Source organism: Salmo trutta, chromosome 29 (assembly GCF_901001165.1).
Source record: "Salmo trutta chromosome 29, fSalTru1.1, whole genome shotgun sequence".
NCBI lineage: Eukaryota > Metazoa > Chordata > Actinopteri > Salmoniformes > Salmonidae > Salmo > Salmo trutta.
Window position 1 is genome coordinate 27841568 of NC_042985.1, and position 24368 is coordinate 27865935.

At 40.9% G+C, this 24368-nt stretch overlaps 1 protein-coding gene across 2 annotated transcripts; it reads left to right on the plus strand.

Moving 5' to 3' along the window:
- The first annotated feature begins 1100 nt into the window (after nt 1-1100).
- LOC115167293 (aryl hydrocarbon receptor nuclear translocator-like protein 1) lies at nt 1101-24368 on the plus strand. Of its 2 annotated transcripts, XM_029721587.1 has the most exons (19): nt 1101-1228; nt 10739-10822; nt 14051-14119; nt 14296-14440; nt 14812-14832; nt 16130-16192; nt 16358-16515; nt 16666-16745; nt 16860-16952; nt 17410-17527; nt 18057-18206; nt 18386-18632; nt 21115-21221; nt 21478-21628; nt 22051-22127; nt 22298-22406; nt 22591-22684; nt 22889-22982; nt 23084-24368. In XM_029721587.1, the coding sequence occupies exons 3-19, from the start codon at nt 14107-14109 to the stop codon at nt 23239-23241; spliced, it is 1878 nt and encodes a 625-aa protein (XP_029577447.1). In that variant the 5' UTR covers nt 1101-1228; nt 10739-10822; nt 14051-14106; the 3' UTR covers nt 23242-24368. The 2 variants fall into 2 exon arrangements, with proteins under 2 accessions (XP_029577447.1, XP_029577448.1); XM_029721588.1 differs by lacking the exon at nt 14812-14832 and having other exon boundaries at nt 23084-23241.

Consider the following 24368-nt stretch of genomic DNA (forward strand, 5'->3'; position numbering starts at 1 on the left):
AAGCCTTAGAAAACGTCATATTGCAATGCATCTGAAACCATCCCAAGGGAACATGCAACATCTCTATTGCATTTAAATAGCCTATATATGTAAATAGCATAGTTGTTTAAGGATACATATTGTAGCCAGCCATATATGTACGTAAATGTGAAATTACAACTGGCCACCCTCTTCACATCTATACATTATACTCTGCTGCCCATCTGTGGTGGAAGCATGAAATAGCCCTAAAGTTAAGAACTCCCACTGAAACGTGTTATAAAACCATGCCAGATCTTTGAATATGCATTGTTTCTCTGTTTTTGGTAACATTGACTTTCCATATTTCATCTGATAGATATTTGTCTCGTATGTACTTGTATTAGAATGAGATGTGGTAAGAATGTACTGTTTGTGGCTCATATTTCAATTAGGCTGTTGGTATGGCAACATATTTTACTTAGACACAGGCAGTGATGGTTCTTTATTAGATTAGATAGTTCGTTATTTTTGGTTGATATTTGCTTTGTAACTACACATTTTTGTAATTATACATTGTAACAATATTGAATTACAATGCTTTGGTGCATTGTAATTATGTTTTCCAAGAATACACAAACATATTATTTCTGAATAATTACATACTCACAAGATTGTTACAGAGTCGTATATCAAGTTATTCGTAAAGAAATAGAACAGTAATGATTAGGTAAATACTGTAACTATTTCTAATAAAATGTCAGACAGACTTCTTTGTGTTAATTGTTTGCTATGCGGTTATCCTACATGCCACACTGAATGTTTTATCTTCCTGAGATAAATAGGCTTCACGTCTATGCATTGCAACACACATTATTGACTTGGTCCATTACAAGAGTTCCACAGAGTCCAGCACAAAGATTCGAGTTTACTGCCCACATGTGTTGTGATACAATATATATTCCTGCTGACTGTATTCTATTTTGCCATTGGCTGAATCGTTGCGTTATTCTGTAGCTTCCTTTGATGCTTCATGTAATTTCATTGGATATAGCCTATATTGTCTTCCCCATGTTCATTGGTCCATAAATGCACCGAGTTATTCTATTTGCTAGAAGCTCAATGCCTTGATCTCGAAAGCACCCAATTGGTTCATAAACTGGGTTAGTGGTGCAACGATCATCACAGGAGGAAGAAAGTAGGTCAGTGTATTCGTGCTGCATATTGTCGTTCCAATCCGCCTCAGTACACACGTGCTGCCTTTCCACACGTAAGTCACATACTTGGTTATATCTTATGCAAAAGGCCTATATCATGTTTCCTTTATTCAACATTGTGAATTTGGTATACTGTGTGCATTTCTTTACTCGTATTATGGTTTCAATTGGCTGTCTAAAGCCATTCCCGAGGAGGTGCAGTCATCGGTTTACAGTGTAGCTTTTAAAGGCACACAGTGTCATGTAATGCCGTGAAAAAATGCGATTTGTAGGCGTCTAACCTAATTTAAACATCTGGAATGACCGTATGTGATTTTATTTGATTGGGAGGCTATTTTTGTATATTTGTACATTGCGTGATTTGCCTGAACTTCCCTACCACGGCTCGGATTAAACGAGGTCATAGCTGTGTTGCATAAAACAACTAGTGACGGGCGGTTGATTACCTGTTACAATCATTTGCCTTTTATGTGCCTATATAGTCATCCTTTAATTAACAGCAACAATGTTTCTCCTCTATATGAGCAATACAAGGCGGGTGTTTGGCTGATATTGATACAATGTAATGAAAACATACAGCACTGGATTCTGTTCTGTTTCAGAATAAATCAAATCAATGTGACAGTCACTGACAGATTTCTTGCCGTTTGTAGCCGATTATGTTTCATTATTTACCGTTGTCATTAGGCCTATATGCTCGACACATCCTAGTGCAGAAGAGTCTAGTAATAGCCATGTATTTCTTCCAAGCTCCAATGTTAGTGAAAACAAATACTATTTTGTTATAATTTGAGCAAATCCCTCTGCTCATAAAAGTACACCATTAATTGCAGACTGCTGTAAAAAAAACGGTAAAAAATCTATATATGTGAAAGTTATACGTTAGGCAAGTTATTTATAAAAAGAGTCTCAATATGCTGTCTATTCCTGACTAATAAATGACAACAGTACACCATGTCCAGGAAATGCACATTCCAATGCTCACTTTTAGAAGGACATTACTCTTCATGCTGTTCTTAAAATCTAAAACAGCTATTCCTGAAAAAGTCAACAAGTGTATCAGTAATGTGACAGTAATAACATAGATGATGCTACATGGTTTTAATTTAACATAATATGCCATGAAGGTAAATAGAGGTCATTGGGGTCAGAGAAAAATTCAATTGTGATTGCGTTGTCTTTACTCCTTCATGGACAGTAGTAGGCTATAAGACAGGTCTTGTTTTTGTTTTATGAAATATTTACCTGTCAGTACTGCATATTAACACGGGAAAGTGGATTCTATTGGCTACTTTATCAAATGTTGGTAATCATCCTTTACTTTAGCGAGTTGCAACATGTTGCGTTATGTGTGGCGCTTGGTTGTTTCCACTGGAGCTGTGCAACTCGCAGTAGCTTTTATGTTGGGTACCCAAAATTACACACTTCTTGATTTTTCACTTCTATTCTGAAGTCTCTCTTTCTTTCTTCATGTTGCCCTCATCCCAATAGCCAATTTTAGGTTTCAAGGGAGGGATTGAACAGCAAACAAGGCATCAAATTTGAACACACTCCTATGACCATAACCTGACCATATCTCCCTGCCAGTATGGTGCTCCTCTCAGTGTTTTCACTGAGCTTTCTCTGAGCCTACAGCAGCTCTCAAAGAACATGCGAAGAAATTCAAGCTGCTTTTTGTCAGTCAGGAATATTGTGAAACATGATTGAAGCCAACAGCAAATTTGCAGAACAGGGCAGGATATGCCAAGGGAGAAGAAATGAGAAATCTGACCTTGAAATTCCTTACAATGGAGTCTAAAGACCTTGTATGATGTGGATTACTTGAGGTCAAGGTTTCTCAACTGGTGGCCCACAGGGGGTTTTATTTGGCCCCCCCAAGTTTTCTGAGCATAAAAACATTTCTCCTTTCTTCTCCCTCGGCATATCCTGCTCTTTCTGCAAATTTGCTGTTGAGCCACCCTGCCTTGATGGCAGCTTTGCACACTTGGCATTATCTCAACCGTCTTCATGAGATAGTCACCTGGAATGCATTCAGTTAACAGGTGTGCCTTGTTAAAAGTGAATTTGTGGAATTTCTTTCCTTAATGCGTTTGTGCCAGTCAGTTGTGTTGTGACAAGGAAGGGTTGGTATACAGAATGTACAGAAGATTTCAAGAACTTTGAAAGTTTCTTCAAGTGCAGTCGCAAAAACCATCAAGCGCTATGATGAAACTGGCTCTCATGAGGACCGGAAAAAGGAAAAAGGAAGAGGAAAAAGGAAAAAGGAAGACCCAGAGTTACCTCTGCTGCAGAGGATAAGTTCAGTAGAGTTAACTGCATCTCAGATTGCAGCCCAAATAAATGCTACACAGAGTTCGAGGACCAGACACATCTCAACTTCAACTTTTCAGAAAAAAATGGCCTTCATGGTCGAATTGCTACAAAGAAACCACTACTAAAGGACACCAATACTAAAGGACACCAATAACAAGAAGAGACTTGCTTGGGCCAAAAATCCCTTACACACCTCCAGGCAGTGTAAGGGCTATTTGACCAAGAAGGAGAGTGATGGAGCGCTGCATCAGATGACCTGGCCTCCACAATCACCTGTCCTCAACCCAATTGAGATGGTTTGGGATGAGTTGGACCGCAGAGTGCAGGAAAAGCAGCCAATAAGTGCTCACCATATGTATGAACTCCTTTAACCTCTCTGGCGCATGTGGGACGAACTCGTCCCACCTACGTAACAGCCACTCGATTTTTGAATCGTTAGAAATACTATTACTTCAATTTCTCAAACATATGACTATTTTACAGCTATTTAAAGACAAGAATCTCGTTAATCTAACCACACTGTCCGATTTCAAAAAGGCTTTACAACGAAAGCAAAACATTAGATTATGTCAGCAGAGTGCCCAGCCAGAAATAATCAGACACCCATTTTTCAAGCTAGCATATCATGTCACATAAACCCAAACCACAGCTAAATGCAGCACTAACCTTTTATGATCTTCATCAGATGACACACCTAGGACATTGTGTTATACAATACATGCATGTCTGTTCAATCAAGTTCATATTTATATCAAAAAACAGCTTTTTACATTAGCATGTGACGTTCAGAAAAAGCATAACCCCCGCAAACTTCCGGGGAATTTACTAACAGTTTGCTAAATTACTCACGATAAACGTTCACAAAAAGCATAACAATTATTTTAAGAATTATAGATACATTACTCCTCTATGCACTCGATATGTCCGATTTTAAAATAGCTTTTCGGATGAAGCACATTTTGCAATAATCTAAGTACATAGCCCGGCATCACAGGGCTAGCTATTTAGACACCCACCCAGGTCAGCCTCCACCAAAATCACATTTCCTATAAGAAAAATGTTCTTACCTTGCTTGTTCTTCGTCAGAATACACTGCCAGGACTTCTACTTCAATAACAAATGTTGGTTTGGTCCCAAATAATCCATCGTTATATCCAAACAGCGACATTTTGTTCGTGAGTTCTAGACACTATCAGAATGCTACATCACGGTCTCGCGCATGGCGCATTGGCGTGACAAAAAATGTCTAAATATTCCATTACCGTACTTCGAAGCATGTCAACCGCTGTTTAAAACCAATTTTTATGCCATTTATCTCATAGAAAAGCGATAATATTCCGACCGGGAATATGCAATGAGCCTAAACAGCCGAATTAAATTTCTCCTCAGGAGCGAATCGTGCACGCGCCTCATTCAAAGGTCCTCTGATCCGCCACTTACCAAAGGCGATAATGTGTTTCAGCCTGAGGCTGCCTCGTCAACCTTCAGGTATTTCTCGGGTTCTGAGAGCCTATCGGAGCCCTGGGAATTGTCACGTTACAGCTAAGATCCTTACTTTTCAATAAACAGATGCAAGACGCACGACTCCTTGTCAGACAGGGTACTTCCTGCATGAAACCTTGTCAGGTTTTTGCCTGCCATAGGAGTTCTGTTATACTCACAGACACCATTCAAACAGTTTTCGAAAATTCAGAGTGTTTTCTATCCAAACCTGAACAATAATATGCATATTCTAGCTTCTGAGTTGATGTAGGAGGCAGTTAAAAATGGGCACATATTTTTTCCAAAATTCTCAATACTGCCCCCTAGCCCAAACAGGTTTTAAGACTGTTGGAAAAGCATTCCTCATGAAGCTGGTTGAGAGAATGCAAAGGGTGGCTACTTTGAAGAATCTAAATATAAAATATATTTTGATTTGTTTAGCACTTTTTTGGTTACTACAGTTGAAGTCGGAAGTTTAAATACACTTAGGTTGGAGTCAATAAAACTCGTTTTTCAACCACTCAACAAATTTCTTGTTTAAGTAACTATAGTTTTGGCAAGTCGGTTGGGGCATCTACTTTGTGCATGACACAGGTCATTTTTCCAAAAATTGTTTACAGACAGATTCTTTCACTTGTAATTCACTGTATCACAATTCCAGTGGGTCAGAAGTTTACATACACTAAGTTGACTGTGCCTTTAAGCCTTTAAACAGCTTGGAAAATTCCAGAAAATTATGTCATGGCTTTAGAAGCTTCTGATAGGCTAATTGACATAATTGTTTGTCAATTGGAGGTGTACCTGTGGATGTATTTCAAGGCCTATTTTCAAACTCAAGTGTCTCTTTGCTTGACATCATGGGAAAATTAAAAGAAATCAGCCAAGACCTCAGAAATAAAATTGTAGACCTTCACAAGTCTGGTTCATCCTTGGGAGCAATTTCCAAATGCCTGAAGGTACCACATTCATCTGTACAAACAATAGTATGCAAGTAGAAACACCATGGGACCACTCAGCCGCCATTCCGCTCAGGAAGGAGGCGCGTTCTGTCTCCTAGAGATGAATGTACTTTGGTGCGAAAAGTGTAAATCAATCCCAGAACAACAGCAAAGGACCTTGTGAAGATGCTGGAGGAAACAGGTACAAAAGTATCTATATCCACAGTAAAACGAGACCTATATCGACAACCTGAATAGCCGCTCAGCAAGGAAGAAGCCACTGCTCCAAAACCGCCATAAAAATGCCAGACTACGGTTTGCAACTGCACATGGGGACAAAGATCGCACTTTTTGGAGTTATGTCCTCTGGTCTGATGAAACAAAAAGTGAACTGTTTGGCCATAATGACCATCGTTATGTTTGGAGGAAAAAGGGGGATGCTTGCAAGCCGAAGAACACCATCCCAACCGTGAAGAACGGAGGTGGTAGCATCATGTTGTGGGGTGCTTTGCTCCAGGAGGGACTGGTACACTTCACAAAATAGATGGCATCATGAGAAGGAAAATTATGTGGATATATTAAAGCAACATCTCAAGACATCAGTGAGGAAGTTAAAGCTTGGTTGCAAATGGATCTTCCAAACAGACAAGTTTTATTTAACTAGGCAAGTCAGTTAAGAATAAATTCTTATTCTCAATGATGGCCTAGGAACAGTGGGTTAACTACCTTGTTCAGAGGCAGAACGACAGATTTTTACCTTGTCAGCTCAGGGATTTGAGCTTCCAACCTTTCGGTTATTAGTCCAGTGCTCTAACCACTAGGCTACCAAGTGTTCTTCCAAAGTTGTGGCAAAATGGCTTAAGGACAACAAAGTCAAGGTATTGGAGTGGCCATCACAAAGCCCTGACCTCAATCCTATAGAAAATGTGTGGGCAGATCTGAAAAAGCGTGTGCGAGCAAGGAGGCCTACAAACCTGACTAAGTTACACTGGCTCTGTCAGGAGGAATAGGCCAAAATTCACCCAACTTATTGTGGGAAGCTTGTGGAAGACTACCTGAAACGTTTGACCCAAGTTAAACAATTTAAAGACAATGCTACCAAATACTAATTCAGTGTATGTAAACTTCTGACCCACTGGGAATGTGATGAAAGAAAAAGATGCTGAAATAAATCATTCTCTCTACTATTATTGTGCCATTTCACATTCTTAAAATGAAGTGGTGACCCTAATTGAATTAAGACAGGACATTTTTACTAGGGTTTAATGTCAGGAATTGTGAAAAACTGAGTTTAAATGTATTTGGCTAAGGTGTATGTAAACTTCTGACTTCAACTGTACATGATTCCATATGTGTTATTTTATAGTTTTGATGTCTTCACTATTATTTTACAATGTAGAAAGTAATAAAAATAAAGAAAAACTCTTGAATGAGTAAGTGTGTCCAAACCTTTGATATATATGTGTATTTATGAACTCAGCAAAAAAATAAACATCCTCTCACTGTCAACTGCGTTTATTTTCAGCAAGCTTAACATGTAAATATTTGTAAGAACATAACATGGAACCCAAACCGCCATCGTCTGCCATCGTGCATACATTTATTTTGTTCCCCCACACCAAACGCGATCACGACACGCAAGTTAAAATTTCAAAAGAAACTCTGAACCAATTATATTAATTTGGGGACAGGCATTAGCTAGTTAGCTTGCACTTGGTAGCTAATTTGTCGTATTTAGCTAGCTTGCTGTTGCTAGCTAATTTGTCCTGGGATATAAACATTGAGTTGCTATTTTACCTGAAATGCACAAGGTCCTCTACTCCGCCAATTAATCCACACATAAAACGGTCAACCGAATCGTTTCTAGTCATCTCTCTTCCTTCCAGGCTTTTTCTTCTCTTGACTTAATATTGCGATTGGCATCTTTCATAAATTAGGTGCATTACCGCCACTGACCTCGTTCGTCTTTCAGTCACCCACGTGGGTATAACCAATGAGGAGATGGCACGTGGGTACCTGCTTCTATAAACCAATGAGGAGATGGGAGAGGCAGGACTTGCAGCTCTATCTGCGTCACAAACAGAACTGACTTCTATTTTATCCCTTGGCAATGCAGACGCTCGTTGGCGTGCGCGAGCAGTGTGGGTGCAATAACTGAATAATATAGATTTCTAAATGTATTTTGCACGCGACGCGAGCAGGGTAGTCAGCCTGTAACAAGATTCAACTACTGAGACATAATCTGAACAAGTTCCACAGACATGTGACTAACATAAATTGAGTAATGTGTCACTGATCAAAAGGGGGGGGGTCAAAATCAAAAGTAACAGTCAGTATCTGGTAGCTGCATTAAGTACTGCAGTGCATCTCCTCCTCATGGACTGCACCGGATTTGCCAGTTCTTGCTGTGAGATGTTACCCCACTCTTCCACCAAGGCACCTGCAAGTTCCCAGACATTTCTGGGGGAATTACCCTAGCCCTCAACCTCCGAGGTCCCATATGTGCTCAATGGGATTGAGATCCGGACTCTTCACTGGCCATGGCAGAACACTGACATTCCTGTCTTGCAGGAAATCACGCACAGAATGAGCAGTATGGCTGGTGGCATTGTCATGCTGGAGGGTCATGTCAGGATGAGCCTGCAGGAAGGGTGCCACATGAGGGAGGAGGATGTCTTCCATGTAACGCACAGCATTGAGATTTCCTGCAATAACAACAAGCTCAGTCCGATGATGCTGTGACACACCGCCCCAGACCATGACGGACCCTCCACCTCCAAATCGATCCCGCTCCAGAGTACAGGCCTCGCTCATAACGCTCATTCCTTCTGCGATAAACGCAAATCCGACCATCTACCCTGGTGAGACAAAACCGCGACTCGTCAGTGAAGAGCACTTTTTGACAGTCCTGTCTGGTCCAGCGACGGTGGGTTTGTGCCATAGGCGACGTTGTTGCCGGTGATGTCTGTTGAGGACCTGCCTTTACAACAGGCCTACAAGCCCTCAGTCCAGCCTCTCTCAGCCTATTGCGGACAGTCTGAGCACTGATGGAGGGATTGTGTGTTCCTGGTGTAACTCGGGCTGTTGTTGTTGCCATCCTGTACCTGTCCCGCAGGTGTTCGGATGTACCGATCCTGTGCAGGTGTTGTTACACTTGGTCTGCCACTGCGAGGACGATCAGCTGTCCGTCCTGTCTCCCTGTAGCGCTGTCTTAGGCGTCTCACAGTACGGACATAGCAATTTATTGCCCTGGCCACATCTGCAGTCCTCATGCCTCCTTGCAGCATGCCTAAGGCACGTTCACGCAGATGAGCAGAGACCCTGGGCATCTTTCTTTTGGTGGTTTTCAAAGTCAGTAGAAAGGCCTCTTTAGTGTCCTATGTTTTCAATAACTGTGACCTTAATTGTGAAGTTGTGAAGTTATTTGGATTTATTTATTTTTGAAAGACAGGGTCCAGAAAAAGGGACATTTCTTTTTTTGCTGAGTTATTTATATATATATATATATATTTTTTTTTACAATATTCATTGCATGCTGTAAAAACACAAGGAACCATCTCCATGTGATTTGAATTTAGTTAATCTGTTCCCAAGTATTCCCATGCATAATAGAGAGAGATGTGATCATATACAAATGTAATCAGTTTGATATGATTATGTTTCAGTCAAATATTATATCTGTTTGGGCTACTTGCAGTGAGATTTGCATTCTACAAATTATTTGTAGCCTAATTATGCCGCCCGACCAGCCGCTCAAGAAAAAATCAGCCCGCACTGAATCTATTTGATGATCCCTGCTTTAGATGTTAGAGTAATGTCACTTATGTTCATGTCACTTAACCCACCTAACCCAATAATTTGAAGCAATAGGTTTTCTCAACCAATAATAGAGTAATAATAATTCACAAAGTCAAAGGATGACACAAGCGTAGTAGGCTAGGTAGAGCTATAGCTGCCACCTAAGCCTAGAGCTGACCGGTCAGAAATTGAGTTTTTTATTACACTATTGTGAATGCTTGTCCAGCTGTCTCCTTTGCCCTTTCCCCGAGGCATGCACAATGCTCGTTAATCTCTGTTGCTGATTTTTTTTACCCACAATTCAGTATTCTGCTGACATGCTTGATATTTTCCTCTGGAGTTGTTTATGAGAGTAGCTGAGTGCAGCTATAGGTGTAAACATTCCAAATCAAAAGAAGGCATTGCTGTTATCCTTGTACTCCAATGATGATATGAGCAGGAAGGTTAAAAGTCGAAACAGAAAGATGTTCTGTTTATGGTGCAGATAAGTGTGCATGAGTCTCACTGATCTATTAATAAAGGGTGTGTGTGTGGAGGCATAAGAACACATGCTAAAAGGAAGGAGAAGTTGTCTCTTTTGTATACATCTCCCCATAGAGCCATGATCGTCTGGGAAACATAAACATATATAGGCCTAGCTGTTCTGTTCCTAATTACAGGAATCACATCAGGGACTGGGCTGTCTGTTGTCCATAGTTTTCTCTGTGGCATTCAAAATGTTGTACTTTGTGGAGAACTACTGCAATATGATTAGTCTTATAGGCATGAGATTTAGCATGGCAGTGATTGCGATCCCATTGCTAATACTATCCTGTTGGGGCTAGGCATAGAGGAGAATCTGTGGCCATCTCCTCTGCTCATACTATCTCCAGATCACCTCCCATCTGTCGCCCATCTGAGCTTTCTAAACAAGCCACTTAATCAGAGCACCACTCGCTGTTACATCATAGGCCTAGATGAGTCGCCACTCCCAGCTGGCCAGTGTGTTTTACACTGTGACCTGACCTCTTGTCCTATCTGATCCCTCTCCAGGTACTGTGCTGGTCGATGCATCTGTGAGAAAAAGCCCAGCTCTGACATAAGGAGGCCAGTCCACTTCCTGCACCACCCATCCAGGTATGTGGACGCACATGGTTCTGTGTGATTTCATAAGAATTGACAGCCGCTCTGAAATGAGATGTCACGGCCTTCGTTTGAAGTGAATCACCAATGACATTTGTGACGCACAGCTTCTTGCTGTTTCACTTCAAAATGGCCACATGAGCAGTTGGCGGGGAGAACAGTTAGGGATGAAGTAAGTTATGAGCACAGTCAGTCAGTCATACATAAGCACAGTCATGCGTGAGGGTGGTTTTCTCACAGCTATCTGTGTTTCATCAATATTGTTTTCTTGCATCTTATTAACTTGAACTGGAGTCTTATTTCTGCCTTTTTTTAACCATCTGTTCCACCAAAGCTTTAACATCTCCTGTCTATCTTTCTAGACTGGCTCTTAGAATGCTCTGTTCTGAGTATAGGAGCCTACTGAGAAACGGACAGCTTGACTTACATAGCAAACATAGGCCATGTCATTACAGGAGCCAAGCCTGAGCTTTCCAGGGCGGCACACAACAGAAGGGAATTACAGACTGCCTTACAGCGCTATGATGATGCTGCTGAGTACACAGGACACTCTGTTTCATCTGAACGTGACAGAACGATGGGATCACGTCAGGGGAGTGGCTTAAATAGGAACACAACAGTGACATAGCATTAAGAACGTTATGAAAGGGAGAAGTTCTTGCAGGGCAGACAGTATCATAGTGCTGTGTAAGCTAACCATGCGTATCCAGCTGAGCTGACACACTGTACATTCACCCTGACCCTGTTACCCGTGGTTCTGCTTCTTCCCTGCTTCTCCTCATCTGATCAAGGTTTTTGTTTCCGCACAGCTTAAATATAAACCTTTTTGACACTTAGATACCATAGAGGTCATGTGCATTAAAACATTAGAAATGATCAGAATCCAGCTTAGTGATCTTCTATGTAACATGGATAGTGTTGAGTGTTACTGAATATGTGAATGCCATGCAGATGGTAAAATGATACAGAAGTATTTTCATTAGACTGATGAGCAGTGGAGTGGTGGTGTGACCTGTGTGCTATCAGTGTAGCATGTGTAGCGGAAAAGGTTCCCTAATTGTGTAGCGGAAAAGGTTCCCTAACTGGCAAGCATTCAAGAAGTCCCTGCACCACTGTATCCGGGCAACCAGAGATTTGTCACAACTAGCTAAGCTGACCTTAAAGCAGGGTTTCCTTTTTCTCCTTTTTTTGTCAGTACGACTGAGAGATTTTGTGTTTGAGTATACACTGAGCATACCAAACATTATGAACACCTTCCTAATATTGAGTTTATTCAGCTTACAAAAACATGTAAAAAAATAAATAAAAAACATTGATGGTGAATGGTATAGCAAGTCCTCTTTGCCCGGTGGATTACATAGTCAGCTCAGATGTCTGTTGTGACATATACCAGAGTCAGGTTGTAGTGTAGTTGTCTATGGTGACGGTGACAATAACAAAGTTCCTGACTGCAGGCAAGAAATTATGGGGTGTAATTATGGTTTGGTTCAATGTAATCAAACTCTGAAACTGTCACATCATACGGATAGGGAAAAAGAGCTGGGGAAAAATAGGTCAGTGGAGAATCTAATTACAGTGAAACGACTTTCAGGCACAGTGGAGCAGAGCATTAGTTCTGGTCTGATTACAGGAGCAGGACAAGCCACAGTGGCCTGAGGTAGCTGGGCTTTTTTAGGTATTTTTGTGCAACTTGGTCTGAGAGCATTTCGTATTATTCTGTATGTAAATCTGAGACACTCCATTTAGTATGAAATGTTACGTTTCGTATGGTATGTATTAATTTGTGGATGTCCATCACCCATTCGTATGTTACGAATTACAATTTTGTATTATATGTTACAAATTTGCAAAACGTACAATATGTTACGAATTTGCAAAATGCATGATATGTTACAAATTCTAGCAAGGTGGCTAACTTTAGCTAGGCTAGGGGTTAGGGTAAAGGTTAGGGTTATGTTTAGGAGTTAGGTTAAATGGTTGAGGTTAGGCTTAGGGGAAGGGTTAGCTAACATACTAAGTAGTTGCAATGTAGCTAAACAGTAGTAAGTAGTTGAAACTTCGCTAATTAGCTAAAATGTTGAAGTTGTCCGTGATGAGATTCAAACTCGCAGCCATTGGGTTGCTAGATGTTCGTGTTATACTTAAGTAACCATCTGTCTTATGTAACCATACCAAACGTAACAAATCATACTAATTGGAGTGTCCCGGATTACATTTACTGTAAACCTGAAAGTGCTAGTAGCATTGTTAACAGGTTATTTACAAAGCCTAGGAAACATGCAATCTGTGAGTGTAGGGCTAGTTGATATGAACAAAATATCACATCACAGTATTTTCCTTTTAAAAAAAAAAATTGTTTTTGATAGTTTGATAGTATTTTATTGTTCTGAATAATAAAGGTTGAAATAGGTTTTTTATAAGTAGTGACCCTAGGGTGGCAAAAAAATAATTTAAATTGGTTTAAATGGACTTTCTCATCTATCGAGGCAAATTGACCAGGATTACAATGTTTTGTAATTTGAGGACGTTGTGTGGGAAACTACCAGGAGTACTAAGTGATGGGTTAGCAGAGGAGACTCATTTAATCTATCTAAGTGAGGTTAGGAAAAGGCCATATGAATTATTATAAAAAGCCATACTGGTTGGATTATATAAACAGTGATCAATGCAGATGTGGGTTCTTTATGAAATGTGACCCCTCCTGACAATCTGTCTTCCTCGGTAACATTGGCATTGTTTTATCTGAATTAGCCTTTAGATTAAGGACTAATCTCACTAAATGATGTCTCTGACTGACACCTAGGTTTATGTAGCATATGCTGCATTATGTTATGAACACTATTCCAAAGCATCCGTTTTTAGTAACCCAAGGTTTTTGTTGACAACAAAATTAATTCTACGCACATCATCATTCATCTGGTTCATTTTAGCTGGAGGTCAAGTGAATGATGCTTCTCAAAGACACTCTTGATTATTGCCTAAGGGAGAGAGAGAGGCTTGAGCCTCAGCTATAGCTTTCACCTAATGTAAGATCATAGAGATATGAATCGGTCCTCTTACATCCCTTTACTGAATGGGCCATCTACGGTATACATCAGCACCACATTCAGGTTATACAGCAGCTGCTCAGGTTTAGAGGGCTTTGTTATATGATGCTGCTGTGGTTTCCTCATGCCTTGTATATAAAGAGGATGTCTGACTCTTCACTGACTTGCCTTTCAGATCTGGGTCACTGCTGGAAAGAAACTGAGTGAGATGTTTTGAGGATAACCGGCCTTATGAATATTTGTGGTGAGTGTCACACCATCTTTTAAACAACCACAGTTTATTTCACTTGTCTTTGCCTTGGAATTGAGATTTGTATATCTTGTGTTCTTTCATAGAAGTCGCTTTCACATCAACTGACCTTTTTGTTGTGTCTTATGGAGCATAATAAGTGCTGAAATCAGTGTGTTTTCTCTCTATAGATGATCTAATGGCAGACCAAAGAATGGACATTTCCTCCACGATGAACGAGTTCATGTCTCCCGGCTCCACTGATCTAATCAGCTCGATCGGCACACCCGGCATGGACTACACACGCAAGAGAAAAAGCAGCACCACAGACTACCAGTAAGCCTGACTTCAAAACTGCTTATAGACTTTGTCCTACTTGCCACCTGAAGATAGTACATGTGCCAATCATCTTTATTATATTAATGTCAAGTTAGTTCTGGTTTAGTGAGATCACATTTTTCTGTTTGTCATTTATGCCATTTTCTGACAGATGTGCATGTTTGCATGGCAGCTCTTTGATTAACTATATGGAAATATTTTCTTACTGTGTGTCAAAGGTTTCCACTTAAAGTTGACAAGATAACTACCTACCTAGAAATTAACAACCAATTAGGAATAAATGGTAGCATAACCTTGATTTAGATTAGATCAGAATAATCAGTATACTTAATTTGAATTGTAATATACAAACTTCCTTGCTTTCACAGAATTGATGGATTTTCTTTTGAGTAAGTATCAAATCAAATTATGAATGTTAAAGTACATTGTTGTAAAGGAGCCAATCCCGTGTCTGATTAGTTGGCCCTCTGTGATCCTTGTTTGGTCGGGATTGGCCTCTTCTTTGATCAAACTATACAAACTGTTCTAGCGTTTAACCCTAGAAATAGAGGTTAGGCACTAATGTATTCCTCATCCCTAATTTAGGTCAATCAAAATGAATGTGTTATGGTGATCAGCACCCTGAGAGTGACTGGTCAGTTAGTATGTACACTATGGATCGCTGTGAATATGGGAGAGCAAGTCATACTATAGTGTAGATTTGAATAGCTAGAATTAGGATAAGCATCAAAGCATGAAGGGGTGCTGCAGTAACTATCTTGAAGCACCAAGACTGTATTACAGTTGTGTTAAAAAATGTATTTGCTGGTATTTAGTTAGATCAGGCCTTAATTTAATAGAGAGGGTACCCTGATTTGATGTATGATGGATGATACATTATATTGTTGTCTGTAGCTCATTCACTAAAGGCACAGATTTGTTTTTACCTCACTTAGTGAAACTTAAGACAACAACTCTGTGTGAATACCTTTGGGTCAATTTTGTAGAGCCAATCATATTTGAAATAATCTTTATTTGAGGCTGTTGAATTCTATTATAGTATGGAGTTGACAAGTCTTGAAGTGGCACAGGATATGTGCCACAATTCTAGGGGTGGCAGGTAGCCTAGTGGTTAGAGTGTTGGGCCAGTAATCAAAAGGTTAGATAGATCAAAGCCCTGAGCTGACACAGTAAAAATCTGTTGTTCTGCCCCTGAACAAGGCAGTTAACCCACTGTTCCTAGGCAGGCATTGTACATAAGAATTTGTTCTTAACTGACTTGCCTAAATAAAGATTAAATAAAAAATGTCATGGTGGAATTTCTTGTTTGTGAAAGGACAGTAAGACTGAGTGGGATGACAGAGTAGGAGTTCAGCTGTGAACAATATCAGAGGCACAAGGTATTTCACCTGAATCCACACTAAGAAAGGTCTCAAAGAAACCAGGTTCATCATTTTGTAGGAACATTTCTAATAACTATTCATATAGCTTCTACCAAAGATGGTAAGAAAATATTTGAATGGCTTGTATGTCAAGTAAAGGCTCTCCATGTTTTTTTAATTATACAAATTTCAAATGACTTCTCACTTTAGTATTTTGCTTTATTCATAATTACATTGCATACTGTAACATCATTATTTAATATTTGTTGTAAAATAATTGTTTTACTATATTTCTTTGTACTAATGTTATTGCTTCTCCTCAAAGGGATAGCATGGACACAGACAATGATAGACTTGGTGATCATCAAGGCCGGATTAAAAATGCCAGGTAACCAAATGTTTCTATCTCCCATAGGATGACATAAAAATCGATGGAATAAAAATCTTTGTGTTTATATTAGAGATTAGTCATGTTTCTGTAAATACAGGCAGACTATGGATGTGCTGATTTGTTTGTCTGTGTTAAATGCTCTTTGTATTGTTTGGATGGCAGGGAGGCCCACAGTCAGATTGAGAAGAGACGCAGGGACAAGATGAACAGCTTCATAGACGAGCTGGCTGCACTAGTGCCTACATGCAACGCTATGTCCCGTAAACTGGACAAACTAACAGTCCTGCGCATGGCTGTCCAGCACATGAAGACCTTAAGAGGTGAGGCGAGAAGGATTTTAATAGGACTGCTGCCAGAACAGTACAGTGATGACAACCACCATCATGCAGCTGATCAATAAAGTACATCAGAGAAATACAAATTACATATTGATTCATTTGTCTTACATATTAGCTTTTTCTAACTCACAGGTGCCGCTAACCCCTACACTGAAGCTAACTACAAACCAGCCTTCCTGTCAGACGACGAACTGAAGCACTTAATACTGAGGGTGGGTGTCCTTACCTCCATAGACTGTATGGTGTCCTCAGAGTGCGTTTCATGATGAGTATGCATGTGTGACTCAGTATTTCTCTTTCTCTCTGTCATCTCTCCCTCTCCACAGGCATCTGATGGCTTTCTGTTTGTTGTTGGCTGCGATCGAGGGAAGATACTGTTTGTTTCGGAGTCAGTCTACAAAATCCTAAACTACAGCCAAGTACGTCCTCTCCAATATGCAGTTTTTTTCCATTAAATGGTGGTACTGTAGTCATTTTTACCCTCATAAGCTACCCTGATGACATGAATATAACATTTATTCATTAGATTTTATGATTGTAGACCCCCTGTAACCTGGTATTACTTTACAGACGTTTACATTTTAGAGACATTTACTTTACAGACATTTACATTTTAGTCGTTTAGCAGACACTCTAATCCAGAGTGATTTACAGTTAGTGCATTCATCTTAAGATAAGTAGCTAAGACAACTACATATCAGTCAGTACATTTTTCCACAATAAAGTAGCTATCAGCAAAGTCGGTGCTAGTCGGAAAAAGTAAAGTACAAGTGTTAGTTCATGAAAGGCAAGTGTGTTAGTTATTTTGTATTTTTTTATGGGCCTCATTTATGTAACGTGGTCTTATCTTACGGTACTCTCTCCTTCTCTGTGCAGAATGACCTGATTGGCCAGAGCCTGTTTGATTACCTGCATCCTAAAGACATTGCCAAAGTCAAGGAGCAGCTGTCCTCGTCGGACACGGCGCCACGGGAGCGCCTCATCGATTCCAAAAGTAATGCACCCTGGCCTCTAGTTACCAGCCTTTCTCTAAGTGCCCGGGGGGTGGAGAACAAGGAAAGCATGGACACAGTGTGTCTGATAGAGTAGACTGTAATCATCAGCCTGCTGTCCCCTACATAGCTAGCACAGTGACACTCAGTGCATCTCCCTGTACCGTGTGTTCCTTATTATTTAAATGTACGAAGCTAAATGTAGGGTAGTGTACTACATCAAGACATGCTGGGTTTAGGGTAAATATATACAGTCAAACCATTTATGTAAATTCAGCCAATTTAAATGTCAGAAGCTAAATGTAGGGTAGTGCTATTTTTACATGAAGACATGCTGGGTTTAGGGTAAATATAAACAGTCAAACAATTTCTGTAAATTCAGCTATTTTTTTGTAATAGCAAAAAATGATGTATTGTAGCTTTATTTGCCAGAGTAGGACTTGATACAGTATATATTTATAAAGGATCATGGGTGATACTGTTCCTGTCGTTGCAGCATAGGTTAAATGCTATTTTGTGTCTTGTCCTCAGCTGGCCTTCCAGTAAAGACAGACATCACCCCCGGCCCATCCAGACTTTGCTCTGGAGCCAGGCGATCCTTCTTCTGCAGGATGAAGTGCAATCGGCCCCTCATCAAAATGGAGGACAAGGACTTTCCTTCCACCTGCTCCAAGAAGAAAGGTACTTTAGCCTCCTGTCTTTTCCTTCCATGACTTGCTCAAGGGTGTTTTTTCATCTCCTGTGATTCATTTTAGTTAACAGTTCATTTGGTTTCGTACCAATATACTACCTACTCATTGATGTCAGTGGTAGTTCCAGAGTAGAGCTAGTTGATGATAATCCAACCCCTGTATCCGCAGCTGACCGTAAGAGCTTCTGCACAATACACAGTACTGGCTACCTGAAGAGCTGGCCACCCACCAAGATGGGTCTAGATGATGACAATGAACCAGACAACGAGGGCTGCAACCTCAGTTGCCTGGTGGCCATTGGACAGCTGCATCCCCACATTGTCCCTCAGCCAATGAACAATGAGATCCGTGTCAAACCCACTGAGTATGTCTCGCGCCATGCCATCGACGGGAAGTTTGTCTTTGTTGATCAGAGGTGAGAGATGTTTTATGGCATGCAGGCAGACATAGGAACATGTAGCAAAGGATGTGCCAGTTGGCCCCTACACAGTGATGTCCTGACACCTGGCTGGACCTCGTGGGCAGTCCAGAGCTGGATTTACTGTAGAGTGACAGCTAATGTGTGAGTGAGGTTTTTGTCAATGTCCAAATATAGCATCAGCAAAATGTTCCAGATGGAGGTGTAATGGAGGCCTAGAGGGCAGACAGGATTCCAGAGTAGATATGTTGACAACAAATACTCTACTGCCCCCTGACAAAACAATCCCATAACCTCGCCACGTCACTAATACTGTTTGGTACACTGGGAATTTCTAGATAATGTCACAGGGTGCTATGTGATTGTCATAGGGCTGGGCAATATGGACAAAATACCATATCATAATATTCTAATTTTTTTTAACCGTATTTGACGGTATTTTATGTTTTTGAATAATAAAAGTTCTAAATGTTTTCTGAGTAATAACCCTAGGGTGGCAATGCATAAATTATAAGTGATTTCAAATGGGCTTTATCCCTTTATACTGTTCAATCCAAACAAAAGTGATTTTCAGCATTTTCATCCATTTCTGCTTTTCCTGCACTTGTATTATCATTTCCACACTGTGCCACGCAGCATGATATTGGCAAAAAATATCTAAGCCTAGCTAATTTAACTGTTGGAAGCATGGAAATATAATGATTATTCTAATTCTATAGTTGGTATATAGTGGGCAGCACCTTGAATACATTGTTGTTTGACATGACAACAAATTAATATGCCAGTGAGGAATTATCGATAGGGTGAGAACCAAAGTTTTCATCAGTGTTTCCAGGTGACTCTAATTAGGTGTTACATGACATGTTTTCATGCTTCATGTAGCTAGCTAGCTAGCCAACATATTCTTTGCCATCCCACTGCTACTGTTCTAGATGACTGTTGGGAATATACTAGTAGACAAGGCAGTGGTTTTGGTTGGGCAGTTGGAAAGCTTGCTCATTAGTGGTTTGAGTGAGTTGGAGGTTGGCTCTTCTGTGGTGATAGGGGATGTTTCTCCATGGTTTCTCCCAGATCCTGTTGTTGATCTAACCTTGAAGTTTTTATTCATTTTTACCGCTTTTCACAGGTGGATCCAAGGACCCAGATAGTGGGCGCACAGGAGCAGGCATTTACCTTCCTGAATGTGATGTGCAGATATGTAGAAGACTAAACTGTCAGTATACACAGTTGGAGATAGTAGTTACCCTCCAGTGGGTGGAGGACGTACAACCTGTCAGAATTATAGTATGCTCAGATTTCCTGTCAGTATATCATCTGGCAAATCTAATAGGAGTGACCTACTATTGGAGGTATTAATGTTATTATGGAGAATTGAGAGACTGGTTGTAGTAGTTCGATTCCAGTGTGGAAGGGAATGAAATTGTAGACCAGTTAGCCAAAATTGTTTAAGAGAGGGAAAGATTGAAGTGTAAGGCCATTGAGGTTGGACGGGTTAGGGGGGTTTGGAAGGGATTTTGGGGATGGGGGAGGGTCTATTAGAATTTAGTAGGGCTCTTTTTATTTTCTCAGAAGTACTGAGTTAGGTAGGAGGATTTAGACATGTGGAGCTAATGTTGTAAAGCGTGAATGACCACACTCCACCATAGTAGGTGGCGGCATGCACCTTTAACGTTTGTTTGCGGAGTGCCATTATATCATAGAAGAAGCCAACATATTCATACTTCGCATATTCCTCTCTGATAAGATACCGTTGCACAACATGCTTTTCTTGGCTTACACCGGCACTGGTACCAGGCAGTGTTGGCTAACTAGATACGTTTGCTCTGACTCTTAGTACATTTAGCTAGCTAGCCACTAGTCAGCTAACTAACGATAAGCATTAACGGCTAACACAAATTATTTTAGCAACACCTTGCTAAGAAAAGACCAACTAGCAAACAGTAGTTTGCAGACAGTAATATACAAATGAATAGAGTCGTTATAGAACGCTTGTGGAAAGTAGCATGTCACCAACATTGTTGCATCCATCTGACCATGTGGAGTGAACGGCAAGAAAGTGCTTGTGACTCTGTGGTCGAGCAACTGCTCTCTTGAGTGACCGGGCAGGGCTTGGTATGGTTAGCGGCATGCAGCATGACTCAAGAAGCAAACGGAGTCAACTATAAAAACAAACATTACACCCGCCAGAGTTGCGTATTACATTTAACAAACCAAACATTGAAATACTGTTATAGAAGTTAAAGTAAAAACTGAAACCGGTCCGTGCATCAATACCGGTATATAGTCAAATACAGTATACCGCCCAGTCCTGGATTGTCATGGCATTGATTATGATCAAACATGCAAAGCAGGGGGAGAATATTATTTTATTTGTATACAATAAAAAAAGATGTGGGCTAGACTTATCTTAAAAATGTCCTAAATACCACTGGCCTGCATTGATAGTCAGGACTTGTGCTAATACTGTTCTCTTTTGTAGAGCCACTGCCATTTTGGCTTATCTACCCCAAGAGTTGCTGGGTACATCGTTTTATGAATACTTTCATCAAGATGACATAGGACACCTTGCGGAATGTCATAGACAAGGTATGTATCAGATTGAACAAGGACACCAATATAACACCAAGAGCACCTGAGTCTCAGGCCTTACATGAAAAATGTTGTAATGTCTGGTAATTTTGTCATAAAAAATGTATTGCGCTAAGCCTGTCACATAGCGAGTAGACCGTGATATGAATTAATCTAGAACCTGGCAGGCTACCATTTGGCATGTCACAGAGGCCAAGTGTGCAGATATCATGCCTTACTGAGCTCACCCCCTGGCGGCCACCTTTGTTCTCAGTGCTGCAGATGAGGGAGAAGATCAATACAAACTGCTACAAGTTCAAAATAAAAGATGGCTCCTTTATCACGCTGAGGAGTCGCTGGTTCAGTTTTATGAACCCTTGGACCAAAGAGGTGGAGTACATTGTCTCCACCAACACTGTCGTCTGGTAAGTAGCTACACACATCTGTTTCTGCTCGGACTTTCTTCAATAGTCCTCATTTAACTAGTCAATGCATAATATTACACTGTATTCATTGTATTAGGGTCATATCCTAATACATTTGGATAATGAATGTAAGATTTCAAACAGCTGATTACATTTACAATGCCTACTGTGTCAAAGTTGTTTTATCACCACCACTATTGTTTCAACATAAAATCAATGTCCAACTCATATAGCTATCTGGCTTGCCTCAGAAAACAAAGCATGAATTATTGGAACTCTTGCATATTTATTACTGTGTCTTTCTAGAGCTGTTGGGCTGTCTATGCAATGGATGTTAATAAGCTGCCCAATGAGGTGTGAAGTCACGAGCATGCTCAGTGATGACGCTCACTCTCGCGTCTCTCTCCATTTCTCTGTCTCAGTGTGCCTGAAGGATCTGATGGCATCTATCCTCAGCTCGCCGCCTCCCCCCAGAGCATGGATAGTGTACTCACAGACGGTAAGCCTGCCCTCCTGCTGTGCTCTCACACAGCAGTTCACCCGCTTGGATGAAGTGTGACTGTACTTTGATGAGTTGACATAAAAAAAATGGTGCCTGGCATGACTGTGACTAAGCAATTGTTTGGTTTTTCCGAAATGTGACTCAGCTTTTGCGTTTGTTGGTTGCAGGAACCGGCAAGCGGGCCCTTCAGACCGTGCCTGGCATCCCCGGTGGCACAAGGGCAGGGGCGGGAAAGATCGGACGGATAATCTCAGAAGAGGTGATGGAGATCCAGAGGTGAGAGGAACCATGTGGATTGTGTTATGATTGTCTTGTCAAACATAAATTGGCATGTCTGTATGGTCATAACCATACCATGGTCATCGACCCCCAGTGCATAATGGAAATGTCTGTGTGTGACTGAAACTGTATGGGGCTGTGTCCTGCTGTTTTTACCCCTGTGTTTTCTTTACTCTTCCAGGATAAGAGGCTCCTCGCCCTCCAGCTGTGGCTCCAGTCCTCATAACTTCACCAGCACTCCACCCCCAGACATGTCGTCCCCAGGGGGAAAGAAAGTAAGAGCTCCCACCTGTCCTTCCCATCCTCCTCCACTTCAACCCCTCCCAACTGGGAGGAAGTCTGCTATTCACTCCACTGCTCATCCATGTGAAATCAGTAATGAGCACATCTGGTGGATGTTTTTAGTGTCTGTTGGTGGCTCATACTTCAGGATGCAATGGTGATTCCTGAATGTCAATTCTGTCTTGATTCTCTCACAGATACAGAACAGTGGAACCCCAGAACATCCCTCAGCAGGGCTGATACCGGGACCAGACTCCGTAGGCTATCCATACTCCAACAACTCCAATCTAAGTATGCATTTTTCCCCGCTCTGAAATCTAATCTTAATTACAGTTAATGAAACTATCCACATGAAGTCTTAAATATTTAACCCTTGTCCTTACCCTGTTTAGGCGATAACTCTCACATTGGCATTGACATCATGGATGAGCCAGGCTCCAGCAGCCCGAGTAATGACGAGGCAGCCATGGCTGTGATCATGAGCCTTCTGGAGGCAGACGCAGGGTTGGGAGGCCCAGTGGACTTCAGTGACCTGCCCTGGCCACTGTGAGGACTGTCAGGCTTAGGCAAGGCCTCCTAAATGGGCTGAACATGGTGGAGTAAGGGCTGGGTGTTACAGTATTCACATTGTGTCAGTTTGTGACCAGTACCAGAGAGCCATATCAACAGGGCTAATGCAACTGTAGCCTCACAGTAAGGCTGAATGCAGGCGGGCCATGAAAAGGAAGGAATACTAGGCCTGGGATTGGCCATGATGTACAGTCCACCTCAGTGCGGTTTGGGAAAAGTGAAACTGCCTCTTTACCCCTGTAGTATTATTGTACCAGTTATCCGGGTTTTTCTATGTCCATTCATCCTCACAGGCATTGAACCCAGCTCTTTTATATTGGCATTGTTTTTTTTGTTTTTGCACTACAAATACATGTCAATATTTATAAAGAAAATTGTATCATACATGTTTAATCTAATTTTCTGTAAAAGTGTATTGTAACAGTAGTGAATTATTTTTTAAAAGAAAACTTCCTCTATTGCTTATTTCCATTTTCGAAAATACAAAACAGGGCGGTCTGTATCAAGTTACCATCCAGTGGCATACAGTATCACTGCTAAATCAGCTTTAGGGATTTTACATTGTTGCTACAATGCGGAAATCCAAGGTACTTTGCTACAATATGTTGAGTGTGGGAATAGTGAGTAATCCGTTTGCTTGCCAACAATAGATGAAATGTGACAAAAATCAGACTAGTTCCTGTGCCAGAGTTGCTAGGAGACTGGTTGGTATTGTCCACACTACCTGTGATGTTTGCATATTATGGGGGCACACCATTTCTCATCACCCACTCACCTTCCGAGACCACCTCACTGCCAGAGGCATCCACCCACACACAGGATGTGCTTTACTACTGACCCCCGGGAAATATCGTTGTTCCCTAGCAACAGGCAGACTATCCAAATGACCCATAAAAGGAAAACTTTCCTCCTGATCTGAAATCAGGTCAACTAAAACCACAATTGCAGGCTAGGTATTGCACATGTATTAGGCTAGTTATTGAACTTTTAGTTTGAAAGTGTAGGGGCTCTATGTAGAGGGATAAGAAGGCGAAAGTAACCTCTTTCAACTCAAGTGCTATTAATGGATAATAAGCACAATGAGAGGAATAAAAACATCATACAATG